This window comes from Gossypium hirsutum, chromosome A12 (genome assembly GCF_007990345.1).
Source record: "Gossypium hirsutum isolate 1008001.06 chromosome A12, Gossypium_hirsutum_v2.1, whole genome shotgun sequence".
NCBI lineage: Eukaryota > Viridiplantae > Streptophyta > Magnoliopsida > Malvales > Malvaceae > Gossypium > Gossypium hirsutum.
In genome coordinates this window covers 33,186,315-33,206,385 of record NC_053435.1, presented here as the reverse complement: position 1 = coordinate 33,206,385, position 20,071 = coordinate 33,186,315, and the positions used below count along the sequence as shown (strand labels likewise).

The following is a 20,071-nucleotide window of genomic DNA, read 5'->3' as shown; positions in this document are numbered from 1 at the left end:
AATGTACCATTTTTATAAATATTTTTTTAGTTGTATTATTTTAAGATTATTTTATTTTTTTATCTTATTTTTTTAAAGCGCATGCAAATATAATAATTCTTTTCGAGAAAGAGAGCAGCAGCATAGGAATTGAAGGATGTAAAAAATCACGTGAGTGGGACCCAGCAGTCAATTGGATGAGTGGGGACAACAAACATGAACCAGTAATACTCTGTCATTCCTCAGCTTTTTTCTTTTCTTTTTTTCTTTTTCCCTCTCTATGAGCCTGCTCGGAATATTTCTTGTCTTCTTGTAAGTTCTTTGCTATCTCATGTCCCAGTTTCAGTTTCATTTTCTCTTTTGGTCTTTAACATTTTCAAATCCTTTATATATTATCTCCATCTTCACAATCACTTATTGCAAAGTATAAAGCACCTATTTCATTTTTTTTGGTTGAAAAATGTTTTATGGCGGAAGGAAAGCATCAAGATCTCGCTCTCATTACTCATTATTGCTCCACATTATGTTTTTTTCTTTTTCCTTTTTATGCTTAATGGTTCGAATGATCACAGTCTCACATTGCCGCATTTACACTGAATAATGCGAGCTTTTGACTCTCCAACGATATTGCATCTCACATTTCTCCATTTTACGTATTCTCTGCTCAATATTTTACTATGAAGTTTGGTGAGTCTTTTCTTTCACAATATTGTCTCCCTTAATCTCTTCCTCTTTTTGCGGGTTATAAATTAATTACGGAAATATTAGGTTTTAGCTGTTTAGTATTCAACAGATCAGTTGTTCTCATATGTTTTTTTTTTACTGCGTATGATTCTTGTCTGCCTTTTCCTTTGATTTATTTTGTTATGTTGTCCGTATTTCAACCTAATTTGTTCGATTGGAGTGAATTACTATGAATCTGATGTACTGATTGCTTTCTAATTGTTAAAAATGTGTTATAAAAGTTTCTAATGAGCAGCATTTGGCTCCAAGGACTCTTGTTTGCTTCAATTGTTTGCTAGAAATGAACTTTTTGTATATTGTTGATATGAGATTAGATTGGTTATTCCCATTGTTTTATGCACCTGCTGTCACTTAAATTCCACAAATCAAATATGTATACATTTATATCAACGGGGAACTATGAATTGTATGCAATAATTCGTGTTATTGTTGAATTGCTTACCTCAAACATGTAATGAGTCATTGTCATTAATGGTGACATAATTGATTCTATAAGCATTTTCCATTTATTTCTCTATATTTTGTATTCTAATTCCTTGAGGATATGTTCAGCTCCTGGTTGGTCTTTCTAAATTTTCCATTAGAAGCCTGTTCAGAAGTTTTCTCTCTACTCTGAGACATTATTTTTAGAATACAAAAAAGTCTGCTCCTGAAGGCATCTCATTAAAATCACTGTTGTTTTTTACCTCATATTCCTCAACTAATATCTCTAATGGATACTGCTGATTGTGTGTGCCTGATGTGGAGCAAGTATTCTCAAGTTAAACCCCCAGAACTAATCTGAAATCTCAATAAAACTTCTCCAAAATCTCACCTTTTACGACCAGTGCTTTGACATCTAGATTGCCACAGAATTATCTTATGAGTGCATGAATTGACTCAGGCTCTCAACAAAGTGATTTGGTGTCGTCCCCTGAGCAAAGTGTAAATGGAAGTTTCAGAAAGTTTGCATCTGGTCCGTATGTAATTTTAACATCCATTTGCTAACAACTAGTAGGTTACAAATTTACTAAATTTTTCTTTGTGATATCAAGTTAAGCCTATATTATTTTCATTTTTGTACCATATGCCCAGTTGTGGATCTGCAGACATTTTACTAGAACCATTACAACAATTTCTCATAGAACTAGAAAATGATATATCAGTATGATCCTTGATCAAATACGAACAAGTACATGTAATGGTCCTTGATTACTATGTTGTCTATAATTCCTGCAATCTTGTTTTTGCTTAAGTTCAGGGCAAGGAATAAATTTACTCCTAGAAAAGAAACTTGACTATGACAGAAAGTTGCATTAGCATGTCATGTTTCACACAATAGAAAATATTAATATAGGAAATACATCCATCAGATCTAATTAACTTGATATTGCTTGCAAATCTTAATATCAGGCATGATTTATGTTGTTAATTTCACTTGTTACTTTCCTTGTTTCTGCAAAGTAAATATAATGCTTCATTTTTACCCTTATCAAATTCTTGGAATTTTTCCTTTTGTACTTCCTTGATTTTGAAAGTAGAAATCAAGCTTTAGATGATTTTTTCCTTTCTCCTTTTCGATCTCTTTGGGCATCCAGCATGTTTTCCTTTATATTTTAGTATTTAACTTTTTGTTCTTCTCAAACATACTCCACTGCAAAACTAGAAATCTGGGATTAATGCGAACTCTAACAAATAATATGGGTCAGGTTTTGTGCGAAATGATTTAGACTCTTCTCCGGGGCAGAGCTTAGATGGAAGTTTCAGAAAATCCAACTCTGGTTAGTTCCACAGCTTCCTTTTATTTGATTTTCTCTCGAGTTGTAAAAATTATGTGCTATGTTGTCTTGCTCAATTGTCACTGTGCATTATGAACTTATGGTTTTAGGCATGGCTTAGATGTGTATATTATGCTGTTCTTTCATTTAAAAGTTCATTAGTAAAAATGTCAGACTGGGCACGTTGTGGATGAATCAGTCTGTACTGCAAGTTTCAGCCAGCCTCATATGCAGTCAAAATATCTAGAAAATCATAAAAATAAAGCACATTAGAAATACTTATAAACAAGCAAAAGGTGGCCAAACCTTGTACCATCTACCGAAAAAAGTTTCAAGTTGCCAAAGAACCATATTTAGAACTTAGATGTAGTGATCTGGAGTTCTAATCAGCACTCGAATCCTTGAACACAAAGAGACATCTCCTGGTTATAGCTACTCAATTGTTTGGGCTCCACATTATCAACATAGCAACCTTCTGAAGGTGGGATAATAAACTAGTGGCCAGTTTGTTTCATAAATAAAAGATGCTAAAACACTTCTCTTTCTCCTTGACATAAACTCACAACGGAAAAATTTTTTCCTTTTCCTTTTGGTTGTGTGGGAAAATAAAGAAAAGCTAGAGCATGGTTGTGGGTGTAGCAAAAGCTTCAAATCATACTTTATGGTTCGCCTTAAGCAAAGTTTTGTGTCCTTGCGTAAATTACAATCTTAATTACTTCTAAATGCAACTTTTGCAACCCTCATAAGCTTCAATCAAGTTTCTCTTTATTTAAGATTTAATCAATTAAGTCAAAGTTAATTCAAATCTTGGTTCTAATTTCAGGAATGTTACTTATTATGTGGCCCATTGGACTTCCAGTATGCTAACACTGAATATAAATTATATTTCAAACTATAAAAAAGGAAATTAATTTGTTCTTATAGGTTAGGGGATGTATTAGCAATGCATTAGGATCTCTTGCATATTGAAGAGTCAAGGTAATCTCAACATAACCTATTAGTGCTTAGTCTATCAATATAATTCAGTAATCTCAACATAACCTTTTAGTGCTTAGTCTATCAATATAATTCATTCTTTTACCATATTTCTTTGATGTGGTTCTTAGTTTCCTTTGTGAATTCTGGATTGTTCTTAACATTTTGAATTTATCATTCTTTGTTGAAAGACATCACCTAATTGAGCAAAAAACAATTGAAATATGTCTCGTTATTATCACCTGAAGTGATAAATCCTCTAGAAAGTACTAATTAATTTCCACATGCTTCATGCAATATCCAAAATTATCTTATTACATCTTTTATTAGGACTATTCAAAAAAATCAAAGTATGATGGTTCATGGACAAGATAACATGGCATCAAAGTCAGAAGACTACCACTTACATGATTGACACATAAAAACAATTCTAGAGATACTTGAGTAAGCTAAGAAATGGAGTTCTCATAGAAGCAAATATTTAGTTACTTGTTCTTATTATTGTTACTTGAATTTTTATGGTTTCCATGTTAATGTTGATGCAATGTGAAACAACACTGGTATTAAAATGAAATATGCATCCATCACATCATAAAAAATGTGGACTTGGTCTTCTGTGGAGTGGGAAATCTGAGCAACTAAGAATTGAAAGAAATTCACATAAATAATTGGATGAATAGGGTTTTGGGTTTTCCAGCAACATTTCACTAAAATTCTCTTATTGATAATGAAAAACCAATCCTATTAATATTCTAGTAGAGTATTTATACTAAGACTTTTACTAATAGTTCTATTAACCCTTTAGTAGAATATTTAAACCGTCACATTAAATATTTAATAAATAAAGTAAAACACTAATAGAATCAAATAAAATAATGTAAAATACAAACTTTAAATAATTAAACCAAATTTGATGCTCTTGCATCATTTTCCCCTTGTTGAAAAAGAAAAAAAATGCCTACTTCAGTTGCAAAAACTTTAATTGCCTCCACATAAACTTCAAGATCAAGTATCCTCAGCTCATCCTCTACAATCCAAGTAATTTCACGAGTTGGTCTTCTCAACCAGCTTAATAGGAATTGCCTATAGGCTTCACTCTTCCATGATGTCACCTTTTTGACATTAAGAACTTCTTGCATAACCTCACTTTTGCCTTGCAGGAAGTTCACTAGTTCGGTAACAACAATCATGTTTCCTTCTTTGAATTCTAAAGTGGAACCTCAAAATCTAAGCACAGATTTGGCCATTAATTTGGGTCTGGATAGCAAGTGATAAGACACACTAGATCTAAGATTAGAATAAAAATGAAAACCAAATAAAAGAGAAATAAATCTTATGATTAATGTGGTGATGGGTGGCCTTGAGTAGTCTTTATTGGTCCTTCCTGATATGAACACCTAAATGAAGCACAAGTTATATTTAATAATCAAGAAAATAAATTTGATTTGGAAATAAACAAGAATGAAATTGGGCTTATTGTTGAGTAATTGTGTAGCACCCTTCACCCATCCTAACGTACAACACGAATAAGAGATGCCACCTGTAACACCTCATACTTGACTTGATTGTCTTGTCTAAGTTACGGAATGCCACATTTTTTTGCCAAAGCAACTACAATTCAATTTAACCACGTAAATGTGTTATTAATCATAATACTCATTCAAAATATGTTACATATTCATTTTCGGGTCCTTTATAAGCTTACGAAAGCTCTTAAGGTGACTTGGGGTCGAATAATGACTAAATTGAAAAGTTTTCAAAAATATCGGGTTGGCGTTGCGACTTTAGGGGTTCCTCGTCGTGACACAACTTACTGACTTGATCTCGTTGCAACGTTAAGGGGCCTGACGTCACGACGTGACCGTCTGTTTCCAAATGGTTTAAATGATACCAATTAACAATGACTTAATAAGTTGACCAAATTCATATTCAACTTGTTTTTAACACAACATATACATCCAATACCTCAAATATTACATTAAATGTTTCATCACTAACCAAATCATCAAATTAATCATTCAATTCAAGAACAAGCCTTAACAAGCCTTATCATACAAGACCATTCTACCATTTGAATCATTCCAACTTTAGGCATTATATATATGCAAGTTTAACTTTTCAAATATTATACTCATTTCAATTACACAACTCACCATTGAACATATCAAAATTAACCATTTCTAGCATTAACTATCCACATAATCATATAATATACAAAATCGACTCACAACTTAGGTACATGTCATATATAGAAATGAAAATGGATTATACAAATATTGCTGAGTCGAGGATCGTTTGCTGAATGTTGAATCACACCTCAAAACTTCGAGATTTACCTAAACATGCGCACGGAGTAAACAAACCGTATGCTGAGCGATAAAACTCAATGATACTTCCATGATTTAAGTCAATAAAACACAAGTATTAATATAATGCATTTAACCAATTCAAATTTACTCTTTAGCCATATCACATACACATACATGCCCAAAATTTTCAATATCATATGAAATATACATATAACCATTTTGTACATCAATTCATTTGATATTAACATTTAAACTTATCATACCATATCATTCAACATTACAATAGAATCAACCAAATCATATCATTTGTTAAGTGCCAATTTTTATACCATTTAAACATTTAAAACCATTCATGTATCAAACATTATACCTTTAATATTAAGCTATCAATTTTCATGTTCAATCAATATCATTTAACCATTTAACTTGCTATTCAAATATCTTTCTGGAGTTTATTAACTCATTCGTATTGAATTCACCCTTAGAGCTTGATTCTAAACGGTTCACATAATCTTTTATATACTTTCTTATCGTAAATTACATATATGCATTCATATAGTTCCTTATTATCACATCATTTCATATACTATTATCAATTCACAATTTTATACCATTTCAATTAAAATCATACATTATAGTAGTTTACTAAAATTTGGTTTATTTCATTTTTCAACGGATTCAGATACATGGTTGAACTACACCACACTAAGATACTCGTATGAGCAAAACTACACCACACCTACACACCAAAATGCTAAGCCTGTAGGCATCAAATGCATATTCATATGCAAGTGCATCTCTCCACCACACCAAGGTTTCCGTAGAAACAAATAATACTTGATAATCCGCAACAGATGTTTTGTGTCGATATAACCTATCATAATCTTCATATCATCACATATCCTGTACAAGCGTGCATATGACCTTATTGGTATGTCAATCCTGTACTTACTTTTTACTAAGTTAAAATTGGCATAATATATTCTTATTTGCATTATCATATTTTGTAATCATTTACATTTACCTATCATACCCTATAATCAGTCACATTTGCATGTTCATACCCTATGTATTGTACTATCACATAATAATTATTTATCTCATTTCATTTTAATTCATCATTAGCATACAATATATCTTATCTTATAACATGTTTCAATCCATTCTTACATTCAAATCATGTCCCACTAAATTATACTACTTTCCATTTTATTCAATTCAGTCAACTATCTCGATATTCAATATCAATCATAACAAATCAATTCATATGATTTTTATGAAGTCATCTCGATGCTCAATCATGCAATATGACATGAATATGTAAAGAAATAAATTGATCTCGAACAAAAGCATAAATCGTAATCTCGCGTCACTCATTGGCGACTCTCGCTTTTCTTTTTCCTCTCAACAGCCCGTCATCGTCTTTTACTACAATCAATAATTCAATAAATAAAAAAATATAAGATTTTATTCAATCCACATTCAAATATAAAGCCACACATATTTTGCATTTTGTTTTATTTAGTTACTAAACTTGAGATACGCATATCTTTCGATATTTAGCTTTAGATCAAAATTTAATTGTACATTCTCTCATCAAGGATCTTATACTTTCTATTCCTATCATAATTTCATAATAAGTTTTTAATTTATTTAATTTGGACTCTAATGTAACAAAGTTATCAATCAAGCTTATTAAGCTTTACAAGTTAGTCATTTTCATAATTTAAACTTAATATCTATCAATTTCAAGCCTAATTCATTATTTTCTCACAAAATAACATCTTACTAAAATTTCAACAATTGAATAGATTGATATATGAGCTAGTTAAATTAAACTTTCACGGGCACAAATCTATAAAAAATTTATGAATTTAACTTTGTTATATTATAATTTTTGATGGTCGAATGTTAAAACAATTGAAGAATTCTCTGTTCTTTTCTTTCGAAAATGGAACTATCAAACTAAGAAAGAAGATGATGCTCATCTCCACTAACTTTAATTTATATAGTTAGAATAGTTGTGAATTAAACTAAACTAATCATGATTACTTATTTAATTAAGTAATTTTTTAATTATAATTTGAGAACTTTAAAAACATTTTAAAATCATTTAGAAAAGGTTTGAGAGTGATAAAAAATGTCCAAAGACCCAAAACAAGCTCTTGGAAGCCAAAACGGGTCAAAACAGTATAGTGGGAGACAATGTGGTGCATACTGTTGTTACATTGCATAATGTCGTAATGTTGTCTTACATGACATCACTTATTGTAGGCTTAATGTCGCGATGTTGCAAGAGACGATGACGCGACATTGTGCTAGAGCAAACAATAAACTCTTTACATTCATATCTAAACACTTTCATATCATTTCAACAAATCCTGAACCAATTTAAAACATATTCTGATCTCATTCTATCACTAATATAACTCATTAATATATTCAAGTATAACAAAAAAACTCATTTCGGTAAGGAAACACTATAAAAGGGTTTAAATGCACTTGAAAAATTTCAAATGTTTATGCCACACTTAATCTCTATGTACATGTCGATATCTTATTACAAAACCTTCTAAATTTAAACAATTTGACCTTAAGCGGTGATGTGATGCTTCTAAAACAAGCTCCAAGCTTCTCGGACAACCCCCTTTACCTACGCGTTTAAACAATTAAAGTGTTGAGCTCGAACAACTTAATAAGTACTCAAGGATAAACCTACTTATTCCATTTCTTATTAGTGTTGAACCACATTAGGAGTATTTATTACAAATTTCACATAAATCACATTTAGGAATATCTAGCGGATTCATTTCTCATACCATATTATAGGGGCTCAACTTACTAATTATTTATCATTAAGCAATCACATTTCCGAATTCAACTATATAACTCTTAAAAAATATTTAATTAAACATATGTTCTTTTTTTATCAGAGTTTGATGTATTATATAAATTATTTCCTTTCATTAAGAGCATATAGAAAACAAAGATTTCAATTTCTATCTTCATTTTATGGTCCTTATAAACATTTCTTAGTTAATAGCTTTTCTTTTATTGTTGAATACCTAATTTCTCGTCGTATTTAGCTTATCACAATTTCATTTATGCCACAACTGGCCGGAACGAGTTATCAAAATATAATCATTCTTAGCATACCAATTGTTCAATTTCGTTTCACTTATTTATCTTAGTCCTTAGTATGTACCACTTTATTTCAAATATAACTTGTATGCATAGGCAAGTCTTACTAACAAGATTTTAATTCATTTTGCCTTTAGTAAACTCTAGCAAAAGGACTCAAATGTATAGGATCCATCCAAACACTAGAGAGCACATAAGTGTTAATCCTCCAAAACACCAGAGAACACGTAAGTGCTAAGGTATCAAAGAACGCGCATGATTGTGGAGCCCGAAGGCAACAAAATTCCAGATGATAATAGAACTCTAAATCACAACAAAATTCCATATCATATCAAAACTCAATATCAGAACAGATCTTCATATCATAACAAAACTTCATATCTAAACTATATTGGTATGACAATTGTATTCTAATTATTTCAGTAAGTTTACTAGGGCATATTAAGTTAAGAAGTAACGTATTTCAATTAAGGTTATTAACACATTTATTGATCATACATAGTCGTTTCCAGAATTTTGCAGGATTCATAGGGTTCGGAGTATATTTAGGCAACCCCCTTGTCTAATTCAACATATAGGCGCCAAAGTGCTTTCACGTACACATTCAAATCCATATTAACTTAGGCCTTATAAATATGTTAATTATTTATATTGTGGTTTTCATGAACCAAAGATAACAAATTCATTTATTTATCAATATATTCATAGCAATTTCTGAGTTGTCATAAACTCAAATATACATATTTCCACATTATCACATATCAAATCTCATCTAATGTACAAAATGGTTATATTAGCATATTAATTTTTAAAATGACCATGGTGACATATTAACTTGCTTTCCATATTAATACCACATTTCATACATAATCACATAAATCAAATAATTCTCATTAATCATTCTACATGGAAATCACACTTTCATAGAATATTTCTATTTAACACTTAACTTATAACCAATGCTTATTTAGCCAAAATTTTACAAACCACCCTAACAAATAACCAATGCTTATTTAATTTGTATAAAATCACTATATGACCGACTATGGAAGAGCCTTGGTGTAATCATCCTGCCTTGGTTGTATTCTTTCAAAACTCTTCAAACTTAGCTATTAAGTAATTTCAACATGGCTAGCTACTACATGGACCATTAGGTTAATGCAACTTGATTCATTTATGGGCTTCATGGGCTGCGACACTCCTAATGGGCCTTGAGTTGCAAAATCCAACAAAATATGAGTTTTAATGGCCCAACATGGGTGTCATATAATGGGCCTTTACCTCTAGCCCAAAGCTTAAGTCCATATGACCTAGTAACATTATCCAAAATTTTCCTAAAAACATAGAAGTTTACTACAAAAATTCCAAGATGCAAGAAAAGCTCAAAATTTGTAAGTCCTCAAAATTGAATTTCGTTTTCAGTAGTTATTACATCTTACCATGTTATATCTGACAAACTTTTGTATTGTTTAAAAACTTACTTGGATTGTACAAAAGTGAGGTTTGTAAAAAATAATAATAACATTTTTGTGCACCAAAAATGGAAAGGTTCCAAAATGGTAAGTTCCTAAGAGTAGGAACTGCTAAAAATAGAACTTTCCCATTAGGGATGCATTTGTTGGTCAAATCTGTAAGAGAAAACAAATAACAAAAAAATCTACCATAATCAATGGAATAGTTGGCAACAAGAATCAAGGGAATATGAAGGATTTGACTAAGCTTAGTCTATGCAAATTTGAAACTTTATTTTTTCTAGTAATTTATTCCTTATAATAATGGAATAAGCAAAGAAGTTTATTTCTAATGTTCTTTTGAGGTTTGAAGGTTTCCTCTCAAGAGTTTTTATTAGCTTTTTCTTTTCACCAAAAGTTCCTTCAAGAAGGACACAATGCTAACAAAGATAAATCCACCCTCTTAGAGGAGGATATTCCAATTCATTTCCCAATGGCCTAGTCTTATTCTTGTGCACGCAACAATTTGGTATCCGAGCCAAGTGTCGGGGGAGATTCAAAATGGAAGACAATGGTGGACACACATACAAAAAACTGAAGCTATTTAGAAGAGTTGTCCAATCACATGTGAAAGTCCTACATCTACTCAACCAACAACCTAGGGGTGTGTTAGCAAGCTTGGGAAGCAATGGAAACCATCTTGTCTGTGATGACAGACGTATTAGGGTTCAAACATCAACATTCATTCCCAGGTACACCAAACTTGATTTTCCCACCTATGATGGTATTAATGATCCATTGGGTCGGTTAAATAGTTGTGAGCAGTTTTTGAATAACAAATGAACTAACGAGGTTGATAAGGTTTCATTAGCAACCTTCCACGTGACATGAGAGGCCTAGATGTGGTTTTACAAGATAGATTAAGAACCACCAAGCCTATCTTGTTTTATTCAAAGAATACTGCCATCTAAGGTTTGGTCCACCATTGAGGAAAAACCCCATTAGGAGAACTCTTTTAACCTTTGAAAAACTAGCATAGTTGATGATTATTTAAGGCAATTCCAAGTGCTCTAGCTCAAGCCACTTCAGTTCAATCATGCCAGCAAATTGGTATTTTTAACATAATTAAGAGTGGAAGTAGAGCTTCAAAGTCCCCAAAATCTAGTCACATTTTTGAGTTTAACTTGTGGTTTTGAAAGAAAATAGCAATAGGCTCTATCGAAGGAGAAACACAGTTAGCCAAGACTTAGACAACATCAAAGGCCATTTTCACACCATTAGTTCCTACAATGCTGCTGCAAATGTAGCAAGAGCAAAATCAACCTAAATCTCGAGGACGGGCAACACCAGGGAACCAATCTTCTAGTGCTTGACATGGGCTAAAATGGCCGAAGACAAGGCCATGGGGTTGTGCTTCAATTGCGATAAGCCCTACACTTTTGGACATCAATGAAAATGACTTTTTTGCTAGAAGTAGAAGATCGGGATCTGGAAGAGGATAAGCCAAACTCTTATGAAGTCCTAAAATCTCCCTTCATGCGATCATCGGAGTTTGACATTCAAAAACCATGCAATTGTTAGCCCAAGTTGAGAATTACCCTCTCACAATTCTAGTTGAGTTAGGCAGCACCTGTAATTTTCTAAGTGAACAAGTGATTGAGAAATTAAGTCTTCCAATGAACTAAGAAGCAGGATTGAAGGTGATAGTAGCAAATGGTGCTAAAGTACTAAGCTTAGGAGTTTGTAAGTTGGTGAACTTCAAAGTGGCCCAAAACTCTTTTAATGCTAATTTTTGTCATTTCACTTGATGGAATTTGTTTTCAAGGTTGAATACAAGGCATGGAAACTCAACCAGGTGGTAGATGCCTTGTCTTGCAGTGATGAAGCTGAAATCTTTTCTAATCCTTCAATTCCATTATTTGATGCTATTCAAGAGGAAACAAATGCCTCGAACACACTCAAGGAGATGCATACTGAAGTTGAGAAAGAGGCTCTTTATATTTGTTGAACCATTATAAGGGCTGATTATGTACAAAGGGAAGGTATAGATCTAACCCACTTCTCATGTTACTATTATAAATATCAGCTTTGCATAGTAGCACACATGAAAGGGTGGAATGAAGTGTCTTAACAAATTTATCGAGACTTTTATTGGAAGGGAATGAAGGCAAATATTCAAGCTTTTGTGGCTTCTTATGTCACTTATTAGATGAACAAAGTAGAGCATTTGCATCTAGCTGGTCTTTTACAGCCACTACAAGTTCCTACCCACATTTGGTTTGACATCTCAATGGACTTAATTGGCTGATTGCCAAAATCAAGAGGGAAGTCCATACCTTTTTTGTGGTTAGTAATATGCACATTTTATTCCTATGGCCCATCCATACACTACTGTTATTGTTGCTCACATTTTCTTTGAGTAGATTTCTCGTTTACATAGCTTGCCTCAATTAATTGTCTGTGAAGAAATGTCTCCACTAGCACATTTTGGAAGGAATTGTTCAAATTATGTGGCACTCAACTTACTTTCTCTTTTGCCTATCACGATAAACAAATGGCCAGGCGGAAGTTGTCAACCATACAGTTGAGATATATCTTTGTTGTTTTATAAGAGATAACCCACGAAGTTGGGTCAGATGGATTCCTTGGACTGAATATTGCTACAACACTGCTTTTCACACAACCCTCAAAACTTCACCTTTTCAAGTAGTTTATGGTCATGATCCTCTTTGCTATCTTACATTCTTGGGCCTACAACGGTTGATGGAGTTGACCAAGCCTTAATCAACAGAGATGAGATGTTGGTCATAATTTGACTTTTTTTATTGCAAGCTTAGAATCACATGAAGACCACTTATGACAGCCCACGGTGATCTTGAATTTTCTCTTGTAGATTGGGTTTGGTTGCATCTACAACCCCGTCAACAAACTTCATTGAAAGAACGTGTTCACTCCTAACTCTCACTAAATTCCATGGACCTTTCCAAATTGTATGACGAATTGGCCCTCTGGCTTATCAATTGGACCTTCTACCTAGTAGAGAGATCCATAATGTGTTTTATGTCTCTCGCCTCAAAGTTTCTAGTGGAGACCCCCTATTTCGTTCCTAGCTTGCCCCCACTATCGGATGACAAAATAATTCCCCAACCTCATCATGTTTTGTGATCTCGCCTTAATCGTGGAAAGTGGGAAATTCTATTGCAATGGCAAGGTATGATACTATTGATGCTACATGGGAAATTGTTTCTTAATTCCATAATGATTATCCTTAATTTAAGCTTAAGGACAAGCTTTTCTCTTGGAAGGGAGTAATGTTCAGGATGCATTTGTTGATCAAGTCTACATGAGAAGACAATAATAAAATATCTAGCAAAATCAATGGAATGGTTGGCGGCCAGAATCAAGGGATTATGAAGGATTTGACCAATCTATGCAAATTTGAATCTTTATTTTTGCTAGCAATTTATTCCTACAATTTTGCAATTTTATTAATGTTATTTTTAAATGATGTAATGCCTACTATATAAAGGCCATCAAGAAAGGGAATGGAATAAGCAAAAAAGTTTATTTCTAATGTTCTTTTGAGGTCTGAAGGTTCCCCTTTCAAGAGCCTTCATTAGCTGTTTCTTTTCACCATAGGTTCCTCCAAAAAGGGACGCAACGCCAAGAAGGGTAAATCCTCCCTTTTAGAGGAGGATATTCTGGTTCACTGCCTAGTGACTTGGTCTTATTCCCATGCACACAACATTTTCAAAATGGAAAGCTTCCAAAAATGGATGTTTACGGAAAATGTAACTTTTTCAGAACTCCAAAATGAATCCACCGAGCTTCATCCTTGCACTTTGAAACGTCATGCACATCATGAGCTTGTTCAAAATGGCTAGAAACAAACTCTTGAACTCAAATGAGTTTACCCTTCCTGAGCTCGTGTCAAATTCTTTGAGGTGCCCATGTTGAGTGGTATCACACATCATTCCTAACTCCTTATCTTTTGCCTTTTAAATCTTTCACCATTGAAAATACATTCAGTTTGTTGATTTTGGATGTAGCCATCTCCTTGTAATGCTAGAGCATGAAATTTAGTTTAATTTTATGAAGTTTGCGTTTTAGGTTTTTTAAGTCTATTTGTGTTTTACATTATTTTATTAAATAATTAATTTTTCATTTGATTAACATAGGTCTCTTAGTAAGAGTTATAGTTTAAATATTCTACTAGAGGATTAATAAGACTTATAGTTAATAGAGGGTTAATAGGATTTGTTTCTCATTACCATTAAAAAGAGTTTTAATAGAAGAAGGTTGCTAGATATCCCACAACCCTATTCCTTCAATTATGTTTGTCAATTTTTTCAATCTTAGTTGTTCAAATTTCTCACTCCATCATTGTGGCTAGTTAAGATTGCTATGTTCATGCGAAGAAAGCCCCATGGCTGCCTAAGAATGATGTGCCAAAGGAAGAAGCAAAAGAAGTGGTTTGCAATGAAAAAAATACTAAGAAAATGATATGGTTATTGATTAAAGTAGGCTAATATTAGGCTCTTTCCTAATTAATGAATTAAAATTATTTAAAATTAGTAATAGTGAAAATTGAGCATGATAAATTTTATAGGTATAAAGAAAATATAAAAAATTTATTTATATAAAGTAATAATGTGTTGTATATTTTTAAAAATATTTAATATGATGGAATCACGTACCTGTATTTCATTTTCGAAACCTTTTTAGCCTAACCGAGGAGTTCAAAAATTTAAACAAAAGACGAACTGGACACTTAGATGTATAGGATATGGTAGACGCCCATGGAAGCTATCCTCCAAGTATTCCTATACTTCGACCTATGATATCGGGTGCATGTTTCACAAGAGGCTTGCCAATGCCATGCACTAGTCTTTGAGCATTTTCGATGCTTTGTAATGACAACATAATTTAGGAATATACTTTTGAGATTAAAGATCTTACTATTATAACCCTTCGTGGTTTAATTTGGAGACCTTTATTTTCTATAATCTAAATTGTAACATAGCTCATGACAAGCACCTACATACTATCCAAACTATCCTATACTTCAACCTCTGAATCCAAGAGTTCCGTGTGTATTTTCAATACAAACCATTAAACATATCTTGAAAAACATCATATTGTTATAAAGATATCGGATTGATTCAAAAATTTCCGTGTGTATCAAGTAGAACTATCTTGCTAAATCTAACGGTTTGTATGTTAAACTATTATTCATATAAAAAAGTTATAAAAGTTTGTAAAATTAATTTAGTTTTTATCTATTGTAAGTAGATTCCTTCTCTAATATGGAGGCATATATATCCTAAGATGCTAGAGAACACTATATTTTTTCCTTTTAAGATGAAATATGACAAGACTGTTAGCTCGCACAGTCGTATTTGCATAAAAAAATGCATAAGCATACTTACATGCACGCACAAGTGCATGGATGGAGCCTGACAATTCTTTGGCCTTGCATCCTGAGCATTTAGCTCAATGATTGGTTCATGATCTCCCTGTTCAAAATAGTAGGGTTTGAATCCTCCTTTTCCTGAATAAACATAAAAAACTCTTTGGACTTTCCATGTTCAACCATAGAATAATTTGTCTGCAGTTTGTCCATTTTCACTCACATTAAACTTTTTCTGCATTCAATTATTACCCTCTAAATTAAAATTGCTTGGATTTTAATGTGATGTAGTTATCTCTACCCATTCTGTGTCCGGAGTTTCATCTTCAAGCAAGTATTTTCAAACTTCAAGAAGAGTCTACAAAGGGCTGAAGGACTTTGGAAGGAAATTCATAGACCAGGAGCTATTTAACCAGAGTCTTGATAATTGGATTTCGGAAAACTATGGTGTGGATCAAGTCACAGGGGAGCAGACAGTTTTAAAGCCCCTCTTTCTGACTGATGAACTACGCAAGCTTGATCTAGCATTGGAAGGGGTTTTATTTCAGCAACTATTCCGAATGCCATGTTCTCCTCTTGCTTCTAAAAGTGCAAAGGAAGATGTGTATCATGCTTTGGAAGACTTTCTTCATGTTATTGTAAATGGTCTGTGGCGTACATTTTGGCGTAAAAGTGGACCACCGCCATTCTCTCTATCTTGTTTCCATCATCCTGGATCTAAGTTTTATGCTGCTGAGAAAGCAATATTGAGAGGAAGGTTAGAAGAGCTACGTGGTTTAGCTTTAATATCTGAAAATGGGAATAATCTAAAAGTTCATTGGAACCAAGTAGTGGAGTTAGTCTTATTTAGACAAAACATACTCTCAGGAAATGAGTTAAAATTGTCAGTTAGCACCATATGTGAAGCCCTCTTTTATGGTGTTCACATACTTATTTCTAGGTGCCTGAGGAAGTCCAGAACCATCAGCGATGATTCTGTTTTTATTGTGGTTTTTGATTCTAAATTTGGTGCAGTGATAAAACTTGGAGGTGATCTTAGTAAACTAGAATTGAACACAGGTGATCCGTACCAGTCTATGGCTCATTGGATAAAATGTCATGCTGAAGTCCTCCTCTCATCAGTAGAGACAATTTGGAATAGGCTTGGAAATGCAAATTGGGGAGATCTGGGGACTCTTCAAGTATTGTTAGCTACTTTCTATTCCATTGTCCAGTGTAATGGACCACCAAGAAAGTCAATATCCTCATTGGCCTCAGCTCATAGCCTTCGTCTTCAGAAGCGTAGAATAGAATGCCGCCTAGCTGAGAATGAAAATGCCAAAATACCTTATCAACAGGATGGCTACCAACATGGAGAGATTGTTGAACTTGATCACAGTGATAATCCCCTGGTAAAAAATACAACACACTTGAAGCTTAGGCAGGGAGAAATATTGCTCTTGGAGGATCAGCAACAGGGCCAGAAAAGTTTCCAGATACAGGAGTCCTTCATAGGAGGCAACTATTTTCTCTATGGTGCTATTTCTCTAGATTACCCCACACAGTTGTTAACATTGTATGTTGGTGCCCATCCATCCAGACTCGAGCCCTCTTGGGAGGATATGAGTCTGTGGTATCAAGTACAAAGGCAAACAAAGGTACTAAACATATTGAAGCATCAAGGGGTTTCAAGCAAATATTTACCTGAAGTAATTGCCTCTGGCCGAATTTTGCATCCTGGTCCTTGTAAAAAGCAGAGTCCTAGTGGGCGATGCGATCATCCTCGGTGCGGAACTCCAATTCTTGTCACGTTACCAGTGGGCGAACCACTTTCATATATAGTTGCTAGGGATGGCCCATTTTCCTCTGATGATGCATTACGCTGCTGCCGGGACTGCCTAGTTGCTCTAAGAAGTGCAGCAACAGCCAGTGTTCAGCATGGTGATATTTCCCCTGAAAATATAATCCGTGTTTTCAACATGCAAGGTACTAGACACAAAGTTCTGTATATCCCAGTTTCATGGGGCCGTGCAGTTCTGGAAGACAGGGACAGCCCAGCAATAAATTTGCAGTTCTCGTCCTCTCATGCACTTCAGCATGGTAAACTTTGTCCTGCATCTGATGCTGAGAGCCTTGTGTACCTCCTATTCTTTGTGACAGGGGGCAGAATGCATCCACAGGATTCTATTGAATCAGCTTTGCAATGGAGGGAGAAAAGCTGGGCAACACGATCGATTCAGCAGCATCTAGGTGAAGTTTCGCCTTTACTTAAGGCCTTTAGTGATTATGTGGATAGCCTTTGTGGAACACCATACCCTGTTGATTATGATATTTGGGTGAAAAGGCTTAACAGAGCCGTGGACGGATCTGGGTCAGCTGATAGAGGTAAAATGATCGAAGAAGTTGCCATGACATTGAGACTGGAAAATGTGGCCGAGTCTTCAGGGACCTCTGGAGGTGGTACTTAATTTCCATTTCAAGCTGTTGGACCGGAGTTCCAAAGAAACGTTTTGTTTTGTTTTTCCTTTTTTGTAACTATCCTCGGCTGAGATTCAATTTATTTTATTTTATTTTTTAAATGGCCTGGCAAAAGCTATATATAGTCAATATTATTCCTGTTGTTAAAACTCAGACACGTGAGAGCGAATTAATTCATTACTTTTTAAGAGTTGCAAGGATTAATTCATCACAACCAACTGTATTTTAAGTAGTGAGCACAAACAATCCTGTATGCCCTGTTAGGGGCCTAGGTTCGCCCCCATCATCATTGCGTAATAATGACCCGTAAAAGTAATGATAAGTTATCTAATGGAGGCTAGGATAATGTTAGTTTTTGTAAGAGAAAATTAGAGTTAAGATGGGTTTTCTAGGTGCTGTGGGTACAGACTGCATGGGGAAAAGTGGAGGTACTATGTAATGTGGAAATCCCCTTTTATCTTGTAATAATGTTTTTTCTATGTTGATAGTAATATTTCCCTTTTTTGTGTGGATGAGCTTAGACAGTGTTTTAGGTTATCATCCCATCCTATGCTAAGCGAGAGACAAAAGGTATGAGGCAAATTGGTTGAACATAATTGGATGATTATTGATTGAGTAAATTTTATAATGATATGTAATTAAGGAGAGTTGGTCATGATATTATAGTGGAATGATTTTGTGAGTAAATAAATTTATTGTTAATAGAAAAAAAGTTGAAACTTAATTATAAAACATTTGAGCCTTAGTTATACATGTCTAATCAGTCTCTCTAATATCTCGTTGATATTAAAAATTAATAGCATAAAGAACAAAAGAAATAAAAATAGATGGAAATGATAAAGTTAAATAAATGGGTTACATTTGAAAATGAATGTACTTTTTCACTAAGCATGAAAATGACTTGGGAATTAATTTAAAATTTTTAAATTATTATTTAATTAAATAATTAAAATTAAAAAATAGAATCAAATTAATTGGTCATTATGAATCCGTTGAATATGAAAAATTAAATATATTTTATAACATATTCTTTTATGGTAAAATTGTCATTACTTTAACAGAATTAGAACTGGGTTGAGAAAATTAAATTAATTTAAATCAATTTAATAAATAATAATTATTTAGGGAAATAAAAAAGATATTGAGTTGGATTAAATTATAAAGTGTTTGGTTAAAAGTCCAGAAAGCACATATAATTGACTCAATACAAGAGAGCCCCCAAACACTTCTCCTAGTTAAACTAGGAAACTAGTTTCTCTATCAAATAAGTTTTATTTGTGTTCTACTAATTCAACCAGACTTCTTCGATTTCTCCTTATAAAAAGATGACACTAGTAGAGATAAAAAGACAACTTTGAGATATTATTATCCTGCCCGAAAATAGTGAGAATTTATTTTCTAAGTACAAATTCAATTTTCTGGGAATAGCGATTCTATTGGTTTCTATTGAGAGAATTATTTTTCTACTGAAAGTAAGAAATTGTTTCTAGTTCTGTGTTTGATTCGTGATTGTTCGAGCCCATACCTGAAGCGATTCGTGGTATGAGATTGGTGGAGAAGGTCATTCCGTTGAGAGTTAGAAACGTCTAAGATCCATCTCACACAAAGCACGGGTATTTTTCAGAAAAAAATTATTGCTATAAATATCATAAACCGACTCAGGTTTCAAAATTGTAATTTTTCGCTGTGGCACAAAATTGTTTTCAAACTAGTTTTTTTTTAACAACTACATCAAATTGTAAGAGCCACTTACTCGAAACATTTCCTAACTAGATAACATATATTTATCAAAATTAGGAAACAATCACAACTCATAATTATAAGCATATGTAATAGATGTTCAAGGAC

The 20,071-nt window shown here is 33.3% G+C and overlaps 1 protein-coding gene across 3 annotated transcripts; it reads left to right on the top strand.

Annotated features, from left to right (window-relative positions):
- The first annotated feature begins 229 nt into the window (after window positions 1–229).
- Window positions 230–18,427, top strand: LOC107933528 (uncharacterized). Of its 3 annotated transcripts, XM_016865765.2 has the most exons (4): window positions 272–666; window positions 1,607–1,678; window positions 2,412–2,483; window positions 16,058–18,427. In XM_016865765.2, exons 1-4 carry the CDS (start codon window positions 657–659, stop codon window positions 18,211–18,213), a joined length of 2,310 nt encoding a protein of 769 aa, XP_016721254.1. In that variant the 5' UTR covers window positions 272–656; the 3' UTR covers window positions 18,214–18,427. The 3 variants fall into 3 exon arrangements, with proteins under 3 accessions (XP_016721280.1, XP_016721268.1, XP_016721254.1); XM_016865791.2 differs by lacking the exon at window positions 1,607–1,678 and having other exon boundaries at window positions 230–291; XM_016865779.2 differs by lacking the exon at window positions 1,607–1,678 and having other exon boundaries at window positions 233–666.
- The last annotated feature ends 1,644 nt before the right edge of the window (window positions 18,428–20,071 follow it).